This window comes from Ylistrum balloti, unplaced genomic scaffold, assembly GCF_031769215.1.
Source record: "Ylistrum balloti isolate Yb309-2 unplaced genomic scaffold, AGI_CSIRO_Ybal_v1 Utg369800, whole genome shotgun sequence".
Lineage (NCBI taxonomy): Eukaryota > Metazoa > Mollusca > Bivalvia > Pectinida > Pectinidae > Ylistrum > Ylistrum balloti.
The window spans coordinates 516,707-532,425 of record NW_026781978.1 but is presented as its reverse complement, the minus strand read 5'-3'; the positions used below and the strand labels follow the sequence as shown (position 1 = coordinate 532,425).

The 15,719-nt window shown below is 35.4% G+C and overlaps 1 protein-coding gene across 1 annotated transcript in view; it reads left to right on the top strand.

Annotated features, from left to right (window-relative positions):
• Positions 1-414: 414 nt before the first annotated feature.
• LOC132544533 (Golgi membrane protein 1-like) overlaps positions 415-15,719 on the top strand; it is a 21,835-nt gene continuing 6,530 nt past the window's right edge. Inside the window, exons 1-7 of the mRNA XM_060208143.1 lie at positions 415-771; positions 2,511-2,565; positions 4,056-4,119; positions 5,437-5,556; positions 8,382-8,390; positions 9,283-9,704; positions 11,334-11,947. Coding sequence (XP_060064126.1) covers positions 418-771; positions 2,511-2,565; positions 4,056-4,119; positions 5,437-5,556; positions 8,382-8,390; positions 9,283-9,704; positions 11,334-11,947 — 1,638 coding nt within the window. The 5' untranslated portion in view covers positions 415-417. The remainder of the gene's footprint in view (positions 772-2,510; positions 2,566-4,055; positions 4,120-5,436; positions 5,557-8,381; positions 8,391-9,282; positions 9,705-11,333; positions 11,948-15,719) is intronic.

Genomic DNA, 15,719 nt, shown 5'->3' with positions numbered 1-15,719 from the left:
AATTTAAATAGAATCACATGTATGGAAACTCAGCAGCTCCCCTCCATAGTCTCTACATTACTGACACAGAAACGGGCATATCGGCGAATCTTATTACAAGGCACCCGACAATGTTTCTGATAGGGCTTCGCCATTGCAAAGAGTATAAAAACGACAAAGCTTTATATTTAAGTAATATAACTTTAATGCGACAGTTGTTATTGGGGCGGGGAGCGAGGGAAAACTGAGAACATACACAAGTATAGAAAGCCCTATGCGCCACCTTAATGCTGAACCCGAACATTATTAACGCCTTTCAAACATCCAAATTACCGGATATTGAGCAGGTAGCGCCACAACGCGGATGTTTACAGCATAACACGTCGTCAAAGCAGGTTGGCGTAGACGTTTCAGGGCTACGAGGAAAAGGAAAAAAGTATGGCAGCAAACGGACGAGGCTCTATGCGAGCTCAAAGTCGGTCACCTCCATTCTTAGTTATTGGCCTTTTGGTAGCATTAGTTATCCTAGGGGCAAATTACTGGAATCTCTCTTCCAGCAACAGCAAGTTGTCGTTCGAGGTAGCTGAACTTCAAGATCAAGTTCGACAAATTTCTGCGAAACGAATAAGCGCTGAAAAGAAGATAGATTCCATGGCAGAGAGCTACAACCGAAACAAAGAGACTTTAGCACAGAAAGAGAGCGATGTTAAATCTCTAAACAGTCAAATAGGGGACAAGGTGGAAGAACTACAGTCTTTGGGCAAAGAAAGGGAGTCCTGTCAGAATAATTTGGTATGTCACACATGAGCGAGTCGTCACACTTCAACGATGAAATGTTTTTGCGCTCTACTTAACATAACTTTTTGAAATATTTAGAGATGAAAGTAAATCCTTAGTATATGTCATTAAAATTAGCAATGGATATATAATCTTGTACAGTCAGAAAAATGGTATTGATATCCGTACCTTGTCTCTATGCACAGTCTCTGAATTGCATTAGTTCCTCAGCCAGGGATATATATAAGTTGCATTTGAATATCAACACCACTGTAACATTTATAACCTAATCAGAAAGGAATGCTTTGCATACTGTAATTTTTATATTGATAAATGAGGACTATTTTTCACATGGTGCACCATCTAATAGTAGTTGTATATGCTCTGTTTGAAGGATAAGATTGTTGGTAACAATTAGTTTTAGTTTAAAGCTGTAAAAGACTGCAAAATGTGTTAACATAAATGTGGGCTGTCACGTGGTGGTATTTCTGGTCAGTATAAATATCATAACCTTGTAGGCAATGCAAATTACCATATTGCATGCAGTGCAATATGTACCTCCGAAAGTCTTTCATAAAGAATGACCATTATGCTGTACCAGGTCTAGAAAAGTCAGTGCTCAAATATAATCTTTCTTCATTTGCTGAAGAGATAAGGTTCCATATCGAACACAAAAAGTGGTGTTTTTAGAGCATTCAATGTCTAATAATCAGTGAAAATGTGTCCTTTCCATTAACTTTTGGTTGTGTTAAACATTAAGGGCATTCAGAGGGGTCATACATTTAAATTTGATAAATGAAAGGAAATTTCAGATTGGGAGACCATGTAGCCAACTGCACTGATCCATTTGTAAAACAATAGATCTTCAGGCTTTGCTCACTTGTCAGACGATGTGATTCACCCATATAGCATTGATTAGTGATGTGAAGGGATCTCAAGTGTTTGAAATGAATAGCATTGATCTATATGAATCTCAACTGATTTCCATTCCTGTGACTATACTGATTTAAACCCACAATTGATATGGTTGGTAAATGTCTTTGTGTTTTTGGGTTTACAGATGTAATTTGATGAACTTGTTTTAAATCTTTAAATGCTCTGCAATATTTACCACTTATTACATTTTTAGGTCATCTGACCGAAGGGTCTGATTGAGCTGAAACTTCCCTGAAATGATCATGACATGACATGACCAAAGTTAGTTAATTTCGGGTTGGTCCGAAATCAAACATGGCCGCCATCTTGAAAACACATTTTCGACTTCTTCTCAAGTTCAAAATTTGAAATCTTGTATTTTATGTCAGATGACTGTAAGGCCCATGGGCCTCTTGTTTATTTACCAACACAAAACATGTTTGCAAGGGATATTTAATTGGTCTCTGTCTATCTGTGCAGTGATATTTTCTGGATCAGAGCTCTGAAACTATTCAAGAAAACAACTTGTAACCTTGCACAGTTCTCAAGCTAGTACTCTATTAATATCTTGCTATGGAAATGTTCTCACATATTCTTTACCAAGGAAACAGATATGCAAAATTACAAATTTCATTTGTTTGATGCGTGACTCCAAAAAAAATGTAATCTTAGGAAACTTATAATCCTATAACTATAATGGATGAGTTATCATCTTTTCTTGTTAACACAGAAACCGACAAGATTGCAAATTTCATGATTTCCAGAGCATGGCAACTACTTCAAGCATTCATTTGTGTAATTTATGCAATGAAATTTTGTTTCTTTTGCTTTTAATTTAGAAAAATTGTGAAGAGAACAGTAATGGAATACAGCAAGAATTACAGAAAGTGAAAGGTGTGTACACTCTTGTTACCTCCCTGAGCAATAGGTTATTTATTGGTTAAAGTTTTGTAGTGGTCAGAAGTAATCCATGCTTAGGATTTGTAAATGTGTAACTTCCTTCACATTCATCAAAGATCAATACTGAACAGCTGTTACATGTTTATAAGTATAGGAAATTTTAAACCAATTATATTTGTAACATTCGGTTGATGATTTGCATCGTCTTTGTACTCTGAAGATTAACATAAATTATATACACCTGTAAAGTATTTTATTGACATCAGAGGTCATCATTAACACTTGTCTGGTACCAGACCAAACTACTGTTGGAAAAGTAAAGACATTGAAATACTTGTCCAACAGAACAAGTAAGAAATATTGTCACTTTGTTGTTGTTAAATCAACAATCACCTTACTACTTAAAACTCTGTTTATATCGCAGTGAACATGTACACATGACATTGATTAAAACTGAAGTGATGCTGTATAATGAAAGTAGTTATTTCAAAACTGCATACAAATATTGCTTAAACTTCCAAGGACCTTCGAAAATATGCAATCATCCTCACTGATGTGTTTGAATCAAAACACATATGAAGTGAATTTGAAAGGCTCTGTATCAACACTGATGAAATGAGACTAAAAGTCTAAAAGGGATAGTGGACAGTTTAAATTTAGCTTTGTTAGCAACAGATCATGTAAGTGGCAGAAGAAAAAAGATGGAGAGAACCTATTTAAAAAAAGAGAAAAAAAGGGTTCGTGGAAAAGTAAATTTTAAGGACTGAAGAAGTAAGGTGATGACAAGCAGATACACCCAGATCTTCTACGAGTACCATTGATGGCAGTTTATTAATTGTGATGTATTGTGGTATATGTAGACAATATAAAACCTTGGCAGATCAGACAAGCTCTATGTTCAAAATGATAAATATCAGTAATGTACTGCAGTATATTGTTGTGATTACAATCTTATAGCTCTATGAATTTCAAACAAACAGACATTGAAAAACATTTAAAATTTACAGTTATCAATTGGGACAAGTATTTTATTTCTTTTGGACAAGTGGATTTATCTGTAACTTTTCCAAAACAGAAAAAAGTTGATGACGACCTTTGGATATCTTTATTAAGATATATATAAAAAGGAAGAAATATAAAAACCATATTTCTTGAAAGATTAGGAAGATTACAATTTTATTGGTCCCAATTTGAACTGGAAGAACAATATCAAACTGGGGAAAGCAGTCAGTTGCTACATTCTGTTGTAAAACTTCATTTAGTACTGACACTAATGCTAATGACATGTTATTTACTTTATTTTATCCAATATCTTTGTTGTCAAATACTTTAAAACACTGTTGATTGATTTAAAAATCATTAGATCATGATTGATATTCAACATAACCCCTGAAAGCTTTGTAATTATATAGAGTGGCTATTTGTCTGTTCTTTACAACAGTAAGAGTAAAGTCTATTGATGTGATATATGCTGAAATTTTCAGAGGAAGTTGAGCAGCTAAGAAAGAAAGAACAAGAAGTAGAATCCAACACTCCAAATTGTGACAGGTATGGGAGGCAGTCGTACAGATAGTAACTTTTGTAAATTAGACTCCATGCTTGAATCCAGACTTTTCTGTCTATGTGACAGGTAGATAATCGCTGTAAAGTAAGTATGTAAATCTGACCTGGAAGGAGACAATCACCTACATGTCACAGGAAGGGGAGCTCAAGACACGCATACAGACAGTAAATCTGTAAATGTGACCCTGACAGTGACTCTGTAAATGTTACATGGTGGGGAGTTGATCATTCAGACAGGAATTTGGTGAACAGACAGGGAGGGGAGATATCACTTAGAAAGAAACTCTGTAAATATGACAGACAGAGGAGATTATCACTCAGATGGTGACTCTATGACTGTGACCGAAGGAATGACAAATCGTCTATAATAAAGTAACTCGGTAAATGTGAGAGGGAGGGAAGATGATCACTCAGATAGTTGCTTTGTCAGCAGACAGGGAGAAGATACAATCACACAGCTATTCCATAAATATGACAGAATGATCATGAATGAATAGACAGTTATTCTGTAAATGTGACAGGGAGGGTGGCACTCACTTAGATAATAATTCAGTAAATGTGACAAAGGGGGCACATACTTAGACAGTTACTCTGTTAATGTGATGGGCAGAGGAGATGATCACCTTGATAGAAACTCTGTAAATGTGACAGGGAGGGAGGCACTCACTTATACAATTATTCTGTAAATGTGACAGGGAGGGGCACATACTTTGACAGATTCTCTGTAAATGTGACAGAGTGGAGATAATCACCTTCATAGGTACTCTGAAAATGTGAAAGAGAAAAGGTAACTCATACAGTAAATGTGATAGGGAGTTATTACCCTTTGTAAAATTGTATTTCCAGAGCATAATTTTGCTTTCATTTGAACTAGTATAATGAAATTTAGTGTATACATTGGTTTAGCTAAGGGGAAATGCAGTGAGTGTACCAAATAAAGAGCTTCAACCTCATAATTACAGAGTTATGTCGGAAGCATAACTTTGCTTTCATTTAAACTTGAATAATAAAAATTTGGTGTATATATTCATCATTCTAAGAGAATGTGCAGTGTTCCCAACTCAGGGCCCAAAACTCCTTCATTACAGAACTACTGCCATTCATTAAAATTTGTGGCTTGAGTATAACTTTGCTTTTATTTGAACTCGGAAAATGATGTGTACTGTACCAAATTCAGGACCAAAACCTTTTGAATACAGATTTATTGCCCTTTGTTGAACATTTTATATCCAATCAAGTTATCTGGAAACAATCAAAAGTTTTATTGAAACTCTTGTATTGTGAGTTTTGCTTTATTTTCAGTGTTTGTGCTGATATGAGAAAAATGATCATTGGTGCTGTTGAGAAAACGATGGGCATCAATGCTGTACAAACCCTTCACCTAGCTGGTGTAGATGTGGGTGAATATAAGGACAAGTTTGGGTAAGGGCAATTATTTATTTTCTTTTTTTTTTAAAAAAGAAGTAATGTATATATATACATATATATACTAAAACGAAAAAGAAACGCAGTGTAACCTAAAAAGATTCTTTTAAATGATGTAATTTAATGTTACATTATTTCATTCATTTTTGTATACAATTTCATCTGTTTGGAACCATTTGTTGAAGGTTCTATTGATTATCAATGCTATGCCAAAAATATCCCCCTTTTAGCGATGACCCTACTTGTATTGCACAACATGGCCGGACATTTCAGTATCTTGTGTGTCCTCCATGCGCAGCTGTCGCAGCCCTGATTCTTCTATGCATGGAATTCATCAGGGTGTTAACCCTTGCAATGGGGATGTTATTCCATTCTTCATGCAAGGCACGTGTGAGCTGGACCAGATTAGTGGGGGGCATTTGGACGTCTCCTAACTCTCCTATCCAATTTGTCCCACAAATGCTCAATTGGAGACAAATCTGGACTAAATGCTGATTGGGATTATGTTATTGTTGGCAAGAAATTGCTGACAAACTCTAGCGACATGGGGCCGGGCATTGTCTTGCTGGAATATCAGGTTCCGTGCTTGCACACATGGCATGGCAACTGGGCGAAGGATTTCGTCTCTATACCTTACACCGGTTAAATTACCATCAATCACGATCAGGGGTGATTTAAACCCATAGGAGATACCGCCCCAAACACATACTGAACCACAGCCAAACCTATCCCGCTCAGTGACGCACGCGTCAATGTAACATTCTCCTCGACGTCGATATACACGACGTCGCCCGTCCAAACGGTAGAGTGAACCGGGATTCGTCAGTGAAGAATACCCATCTCCATTGCCGCATAGGAAAATTTCTGGGCGCGTGTGCTTGTAACCAAGCCAATTGGCGTTGGCGACGTGCAGGAGTTAGGGGCAGACCAACATAGGAACGTCGGGCTCTTAGGCCATTGACGTGTAATCGGTTTCGAACCGTATCAGGATGAATATGGTGGTTATGACTGCCTATAGTGTTATTTGCAGTTTCGGTAGCTGTGAGATGGCGATTACATAAGTGAGAAAGTCTTATAAACCGATCCTGATGTGGCGTCGTGACGCGCGGACGTCCACTTCGCGGTCAGTCGATGACCCTCCCTGTCACTCGCACATGTTGGACAAGACGTTGAATTGTCCGAATATGTACACCAAAATGTGCAGCAACCTGAAGTTGGCCCTGACCCTGCAAAAGCATTCCTATAGCCTGTCCCTGCTGGACTTCCGTCAATCGTGGTATGGATGTAAATTGCTTAATTCGAATCAAACTTTGAAAAATCAATCCGAATACTTGAACAGTATCAAATAGACTAAAAATTTCCATTGGCGAACTCAATGACCTTCCCCTGCACGGGATTCTTGTATTTTAGCAGGTGCCTCGCATGGAGCGCGGAGGTCAGGTATTGTGTGATTTTAAACATGTGTACCTAGTGACCGCGAACAACACATCAACCTGACCGAGTGTCATTATTCTAGGCCAAGCAATAAATCATTTGTAGTATATTTAGTGTACCCGGCATTTCTTTTTCTTGTTAGTATATATAATTCTAAATATGATCCTCTCACATGTATATGCACTCTTTCAGTGTAGAACTTATGCTGTTGTTGATAAATGTGGCCATTTTCTACTTTAGTTTGACCATGGAATTATTAAAGGCCTTCTTTTAAAAGTTTTGGTACCCTACGAAAAGTAAGTTTGAGAAAACCAAGTAGCAGCTAACAACATCTCAGTCATCAGACGAAAGTTTTACTTAACATATGTACCATCTAGGGACTTCCTAGTTATTTTGGTAATTGCCTCTTGGGTTTGACTTTGATTTTTTTTTTTTTTTTTTTTGTTAAATTGGGAAAAATAGTTATTTTAATTGAATTATTTCTGAGACACTTTTAAAATTAAGATGAAGGGAATAAAACCAAGTTAAAAAACAAGAGAGTACTCATATCAAGTTTTTGATAGAACCGTAATTCTGACTAAAACTGGATGGATGCCTATGCAACAACATCAACGTGTGAATCAAGGTTGATTCCAGGTTATTCAGATGAAAACTTGACAAGTTGTAACTAAGCATTTCAATGTTTAGCATTGAAAGACTAACTGATGTTGCTTCCTATTGGAGTTGAGAGAACTCTTTAATTACAACAGTTTTATGCATGCAAGGAAAGTTCACAGATGATCATGATTTGTGATCATTAACAAGGAAAAAATCTGTCTCATTGTGGAAATTATAAGACATTCATGGATTGAAAACACTGCTGATATTTGGGGTAATTTATATAGACAGGAAAGTCCTTGTAATATTGACACTGTAACTTTCCCATTGTTTAGTTGTTCTAGGTGACGCCATATGAAACCAAGAGGTCCATGGGTCTTAAAAGTCAAAATAAGTTGAATTTTTAGTTTTAACAAAGGACAAGCACAAACTTCACAATACTGCTTTATCCAATATCTAGCAAACAGATTAAAGTCTGCAGAGTACTGTTTGTTGCAAGTATGGATTTGAAGGACATTGCAGAAAGTTGAAGAAATCCAACTCTTAGGGCCTTTACTGAAGTTTTAAAAACATTGATATTCCTTGACAATGAAATTCCAATCTGTTTTGTAATTCCAACTGAAAACAAATACAAAGACTCAAACAATTGACCCCTATGCATTCACTTGAACTAACTTGGTAGCCCTTCATCTCGCCATGCTATAGGCCCAATATCAGACCTCTGGGCCTTTGGATTATTGAGAAGAAGTTGTTTGAAGATTTTAAAGTATTTGTCCTTGTTATCTAGAAAGTGGGTCAAGGTAATTTATTTGAGCAAAATTTTAGCCCTTCATCTTGGCATGCTACATTCCCAATATCAGACCTCTGGGTCTTTTGGTTATTGGAAAGAAGTTGTTTGAAGATTTTAACACATTTGTCTCCTGTGACCTTGAAAGTTAGTCAAGGTCATTAGTTTGAACCAACTTGGTAGCCCTTCACCTCAGCATGCTACAGAACTCTAGGTCTTCTGGTCATTGAGAATTGAGAAGAAGTAAGAAATATTACTTGGTAACAACAGATGACACACTACAAATGACGCTTGATGAGGGACTAAAGATAATCGCAATAAAGAATGATAATAAAAATCACAAACCTGATATAGCCTATTGAGGTCAGTCAAGTCTACATCATTGTTAAGGCACCTTTAGAATCAGAAACTTTTTCATAAAATCATTTAGTATTAACAAGAAAAGTCATGGATATGGAAACATGTAACCACCCATACAACCAATTTCATACTACTTCTGAAGTGAAGTTGTAGTCTCTTTTCTCTGATTTAGAAGTGTGTTGTGGACAGCCTTTTCTCATATAAGTGAAAAATAACGCTTTTTGATTAAGTCATGAAACAAACAATTTTGTACATGCGATTTCCATGGGGTATTTTGTAAATCTGGCTTCCTGTTACTGTATTGGTTTTGTAAGAATAATGAATTCAAGCTTGCTAATACATGTCATCATGGCACATGCCTGCAGAATGCTACTGTTGTTTGTATGATTAAAAATATTAGCATCCCCATGAAGTAGTTATTGATCTCCATGATGAATGTAGTTTTCTTTAGGAATATAAAGTGATTAGGATCTGGTCAATTTTAAATTGTTTAGATGAAAAAAATCATCCTTTAGAACTGATAACCCATTGTTTCTAATAACCAGGTCGCAAAACCAGGCAGAACAACCTCAAAATCCAGTCGGTGGTGAAGTGAAAGATGCACAGATGCCAGTTCAGACTCAAGGGGGTGAGAAATCGGAAAACTCTGTGAACAATCAGCCTGGTCAGGTGGTAGCTGATCCCAAACAACCTGCTGAAACAAATGCTTTACCACAGGGTCAGGTTAACCCCAAGGTTGATGTGCTTCCAGTTGCTCAGGGTCAGGCCCAGTCGAATCCCAACCTTAAACCCCAAAATTCAGACCAAGCTGCAGCTAATCCTGTTCAAAATGCTAATCTTCCTGATAAACAAAATGAGGCAAATATTATTCCTCCAGGCCAGTCCAACCCTGATATTCCCAACCCTCAAGTGAATCACCAAGTTCCACCCCCAGACAACCAACCCCAGGAACAGGGACAGCAGCAAGGTTTGTATCCACATAGGCTTATAGGCTGTTGGTTTAGTCACAATATGTTGCTCTTAATGTCACTTTATTTCTGTGCAATTCAACCTAATACCTGTCATTAGACAGATACCTACAGGAATCAGTTTACATTGTACAAGAAAATTTTCCATTGAAATATCTACCCTTATGTTTATTATTGTAATTTAGATAAATTTAGACGACAATTCTTTCATAGAATAGGGTCTAGTCAAGAAATTAACAATACAGACAAAGTTAAGAACTTGACACCATTCTCATAGATCTTGGATGGTTTTAAATTGTGTTGACATGTTTTGGCATACTTGGTATGTCGTCTGAAGATGCAGAAATAAGTCAACACCATTGAAACCTGTCAATATCTTATGAGAATGTTGTCCATTCTCTATTTCGTCTACATTGTTCAGAATAAAGTTAGTATTACATGTATTTAGTTTAATTTTAGACCAATCAAAGCCTTGCTAGTCTGGTTTGAAAAACAAATCACCATTTTGTACATTATTGTTAAAACATTGCACTATATTATGTACAACATATGCGTGTATACAGTTTATGTAATATGATATAGCACATTTACTTTGTAATGAAATTTAAGTTCTAGAGCGTATTTGGAAAAGAAACCATTGAAAATTTCTTATAGACGATATGATATGCACGGTACACATGCACCAACATGGTTGTTTTGATAAGCAAAATGATCACAATAATTGAGAAAATGAATGTGAAAAGATGATTTACAGAATATATGATTTTCACTAAAGTATAACACTCCTTTTGAAAAAATGGATTTGATTGGAGAAAAATTATAAGACCAGTAAAATAATAGAGATTATGATAATGGATTTCAATTTCTGTGATATATACACCAGAAAGATATGATTTATACTTTAATTTGAATACATTGGAAATGCAAGGGAGGTATACATACAAGGGCATACTGGTAATTAAAACATGTGTAATGTAGCAACCAATAGGAAAGGTAGTCAACAAAGAGAAGCACTGCTGAGAGGAGACATTTTTTCTCAAAAGATGTGATATTGAATATTGAAGTTATAGCTATGTGTTAAAACATATGTAGGAACATGGCCAGCATTGTGTTTGACATATCTAAAAGGTGGTATAGCTTTTCCTGCTTTCCTTAATCGGCAACACTTTGTAAAGACAATGATATCAAAAAGCACACATAATCTTTTGCATTCTATCTTTCCTGCATTAGCATAGTAATATTTGTCAGGATTATCACAATGGCTTATATTTTTGAAGTTCATATGTTTCCTATTTGAAATACTTTATCTATATCTTGTATGAATCACAATACAATATACTATAGGCACATACTAGCAAGTGCTCTCACAGCCAAAACATGCCTTAACACAAACAAAGCAAAAGCCAGTAGCACAGGATCCAAAACAGATACAAGCACATGAGACTTATGTCCCAGCACAGTCAACACAGAACAGAGTTCAAAACCCACAAGTAAATCATAATGGTAGTAGCAATGGCATTTTAAAAACAAAGACATACCCACAAGACCAGACTCTGAGCCAGGCTGGTGATGGATACAACACCATCTGTTTCACAGGCGACTATGTACAAATACTGCTGATTTTTCAGTTCCAGGTAACCCTGACAACAACCCTGATGCAGATGCTGATGATCAGGTACAGCAACCTGGTCAGGTGGGGGCTAATGTAACTAAATCAATTCCAAACATAGCAGACACTCTTCATAAAAATGTTCTTAATCCAATCATTTCAAATACTTCTCTCTCTGGGTTAGGTGACTTTGGTAAATCACTTTCCTTAAAGGCTGCAGAAATTGCAAAACAGCACTTGCAGGGAAATCTAGATCAGCTTAAAAAAAGAATTATTGGTAAAACTCTAGACCAGGTCAATCCGAAAGTATCAGATCAAGATCAGTCAGATAGAAAGACCGAAGGTCAAGGTCAGGGAGACAAAAAGACATTGGGTCAAGGTCAGGCAAATCTAGATCCAAGAGAAGCAGGAAAAGAGGAAGTGTCAGCTGAAGTCAAGCCAGCTGAGGTCAAGCCTGTTGAGACCATTGATAAGGTGGTAGAAATAAACAAGGCTAAGTTAACCACAAAATCAAAAGGCATACCTCAGAGCATGGCAAATCAACAGAAGAAGGACAAAGATAACTATGATGATGACTATGATGGAGAAGATGAAAAAAGGATGGGTCAAAAGGGTGACGGCAAAGTGCTGGAGGTAGATTTAGTTTAGGGTATGGAGGGATGCAAGCTAGCAAGAATACTTCAAAGGATAAGTAACAAACAAAGCAAAAATCACTGTTTTGGAAGATACACAGTAATACAAGAAAATTCATTTCTTTCTAAAACTATATTTAGGCTGTTGGTGCGTGTTATTACCAGGTGTGAAGAATTGACCTGGTCCAGATGATCATTTTTTTGTTTTGTTTCTTTTTGTTAGTGTGTTTATTTAAACATATTTCAATTTGAAAATTTGAAAGTAAAATGCAATGGAGATATAAAACAGTTTTAAGCTTTTTTAATGCAATAATCCCAAAATGAACTAACATTTTATTGTATCTGCCTAGTTTGAAGGACTTAGTCCCATAACTCAGATCCTTAGAGAACTAGGCTTGTACATGTATATTGTATCTGCCTAGCCTGAAGGACTTAGTCCCATAACTCAGATCCTTAGAGAACTAGGCTTGTACATGTATATTGTATCTGCCTAGTCTGAAGGACTTAGTCCCATAACTCAGATCCTTAGAGAACTAGGCTTGTACATGTATATTGTATCTGCCTAGCCTGAAGGACTTAGTCCCATAACTCAGATCCTTAGAGAACTAGGCTTGTACATGTATATTGTATCTGCCTAGCCTGAAGGACTTAGTCCCATAACTCAGATCCTTAGAGAACTAGGCTTGTACATGTATATTGTATCTGCCTAGCCTGAAGGACTTAGTCCCATAACTCAGATCCTTAGAGAACTAGGCTTGTACATGTATATTGGAAATATAAACATGTAAATGATATAGAATCATGCACAGGATGAACTAATACAATAATGTGGGATATACCAGTGCCACTTTCTATAGCAAACAGTGATGTATGGTGTTGCATGTCTTCAGTAAAATGCGTGCATGTAAATGTTGTATATATACATCATAAAATTTGGATCTTTAGTTAGAAAATATTTGTAGGGAACACATAATGACGTATCATATACTTGATACTCTTAGATGTGTAACTGGTTTACAATGTAGCCAGATTGATTTCTCATTTAAAACATAAAATGATCACATTCCATACAGATGTGTCGGATGTGAAACATACAGAAACATCATGACAAACAAGTATCTAGTATACCTTGTGTTTAATCCAAGGAAACAATGGCTACTTGGTTTGCATGTCATTATTACTGCATGAAGCAAGTTTGACTACCATGTCAGTGTTTCCGTGATTTGTTTTTTTCCCTGTGATATTCAACCATTACTAGATATGAAATATTCCAGCAGTAATTTTATAAAATTTGGAAACCCGTTTATTAGATTTTCTTTTACAGAGGATAAGTACCTTTAATTTGACAAAAGTCAGAAATTTCTAATAAAATGTGATATGCAACATCAGAAACAGAATTTCTTTGGTGTCAAAGCTTTTTGATGAAAAAAAACTTCAGTGTATTTAGTTTACACATAGTTGTCCTCCCATGTAAGAAGTTTGGTATATGTAAGACACAGTTTGTGAAAAGATATGCATTCAGATATCCTAAACTGTGAACATGATGTGTCAATTAGTGCAGCATTTTAGTTTCATCAGTCAGATCTGTTTGGTCTTGCATGCTTTGTGTTGTTATTTGTTTGTTTTAATGTGTTAACAGATTTTCATAAAATTTCTGCACACCTAATAAATTCACATTACTTATGAAGAAATATGTATTGCAGTTGTGTATGTTGCACATTAAAACATTTTCAGTAAATGTTTTTGTATAACGTGTACTGCTTCAATAAATACAAGCTTGTTGGCATGAGAACTGAAGACACTTCAATATGTTATAAATATATAAGTATCCATATTTTCAACAAGAGAATGGCATCTTGGTTGCAAGAAAAATCCCCCTTTGCCTCTTTACTGCCTCTGACAGGTAGCTAGTTCTATAAATGATACTAAGAGAGTATTACATGCATGAGTTTTGTAGAAGCATGTATTTGTTTTAAATCAAATTGATTTATTAAAAAATCGCAGAGTTTATCACTATTACAGTTATTGTAGATTTTTGACTGGATAGGAAATTCAGAGATTTACAGTGAAACTTGCCTTCACAAAAATTTTATGTTGATGTTACGGAATCCTTAAAAATGTGGAATGTCAAGATCTAGATGTGTTAATATAATCACTCCTACTTATTTTTATTTTTCCTTATGTTCAAAATCTTCTTTTTAATCCTTAATAAATCTCCATATCCATATCAGTTATAAGGTATTCTTTGTACAGATTCCATTTTATAAATGTTTCAGCAAGTTACATTTAATATTTTTGTCATGATTATCATTGCAATTTACATTAAGGAGGAACAGGCTTGAATTTTGTTATAGAAATAAATTGACATTTGGAATTGATCTAATTAGACAGCAGTGGTTTTGCTATGGTAGTATATGCTAGCTTGCATCCCTAGTATTGCATGTATATTCCTTTATTCATTATTTATTATGGTACTTTGGTGTCTGATCATAAGTTCAAGAGACTGAAAATGAGAATGTTCAACAAACAACAAATTTGTCATCTTATTCAACAAGTCTTAAATTTGTCATAGAATAGATGTTGAAATTGTTGTAAGATCTGGATTTTAATTATCTTCTTTTTTATTTTTAGCAGTATTCATTGAATGGTCTCTTAAGCTTTGTAAGAACTTCCATGTTCAAAGTGTTTTTAAGCTTACCAGAATCAATTCTTGTTAAATATTAAAATACTACTCTTTGCAAAAAATGAATATAATTGAAATTATGTGGGATATAGGAAAAGCATTCTGTGGACATCAAAATTTGAATGTTTAGCTCAGCAGACTTTGATCTTTGAACTTGGATGTTTACTTTGCATTTTATTAAAGGACTTTCATATTATAATCAATAGTTTATTACCAGCGGCCTTGTTTGTGACATTATATGTAAAATGTAAAGGAATATTAAATACGACTTAGGAATGTTGATAACTGTTATATTTAAATACGTAATGATAGGAAGAGTATGATGGAGGGGTTATTTGTTGTTATCAGACCAAGGAATATTGTATCAGCTGAGTCAGGAACTTAAAGCAATGACATTTTACTCCTCTTTATTGAACCACTTAGAAAAAATTAGGGACTTTTACTAGACCAAATTACTTGAACTTCTTCCCATATTTTATGATGTGATTAAATCACCTCAGTATGAAGGTTACATTTTATGTTTAGTCTAGTTAGACAACTTTGATGCCTCTGTTCGTACTTTGATGCCCCTATTCATACGTTGATGCCCCTATTTGTACTTTGATTCATACTTTGATGCCCCTATTCGTACTTTGATTCATACTTTGATGCCCCTATTCATACTTTGATGCCCCTATTCGTAATCCACTGCATAACTTTGAATTGCCTTATGAATATTAAAAGTGTAGAACACTGGTGAGTATTTCTTGATGAAAAAACATATCTGGATGTGCAAGGCCTGTCAGAGATAGATGTGATATGATGCAACTGTTCAAATTGAAAGCTAAGTGAACTTTAATTTCTGTACTGGTTAGGTATTGAAAAAAAGGACTTTGTTCATGTCATAACGACATTTAAGGTTACACAGTATCACAAGAATTAAAAAAAAAATGGCGGGGATGGGGGTTCAGAACTAGTGAAACTTATGATGTGATGGTCAGGATAATAGAAGTGAAGTCCATTAATTAATTGCCAGATTAAAAATTGTTTGTTGTATTGCCATTTAGCCTATGCCTTGGTGTGAACATGACACACTGCCAGTGTCACTAGT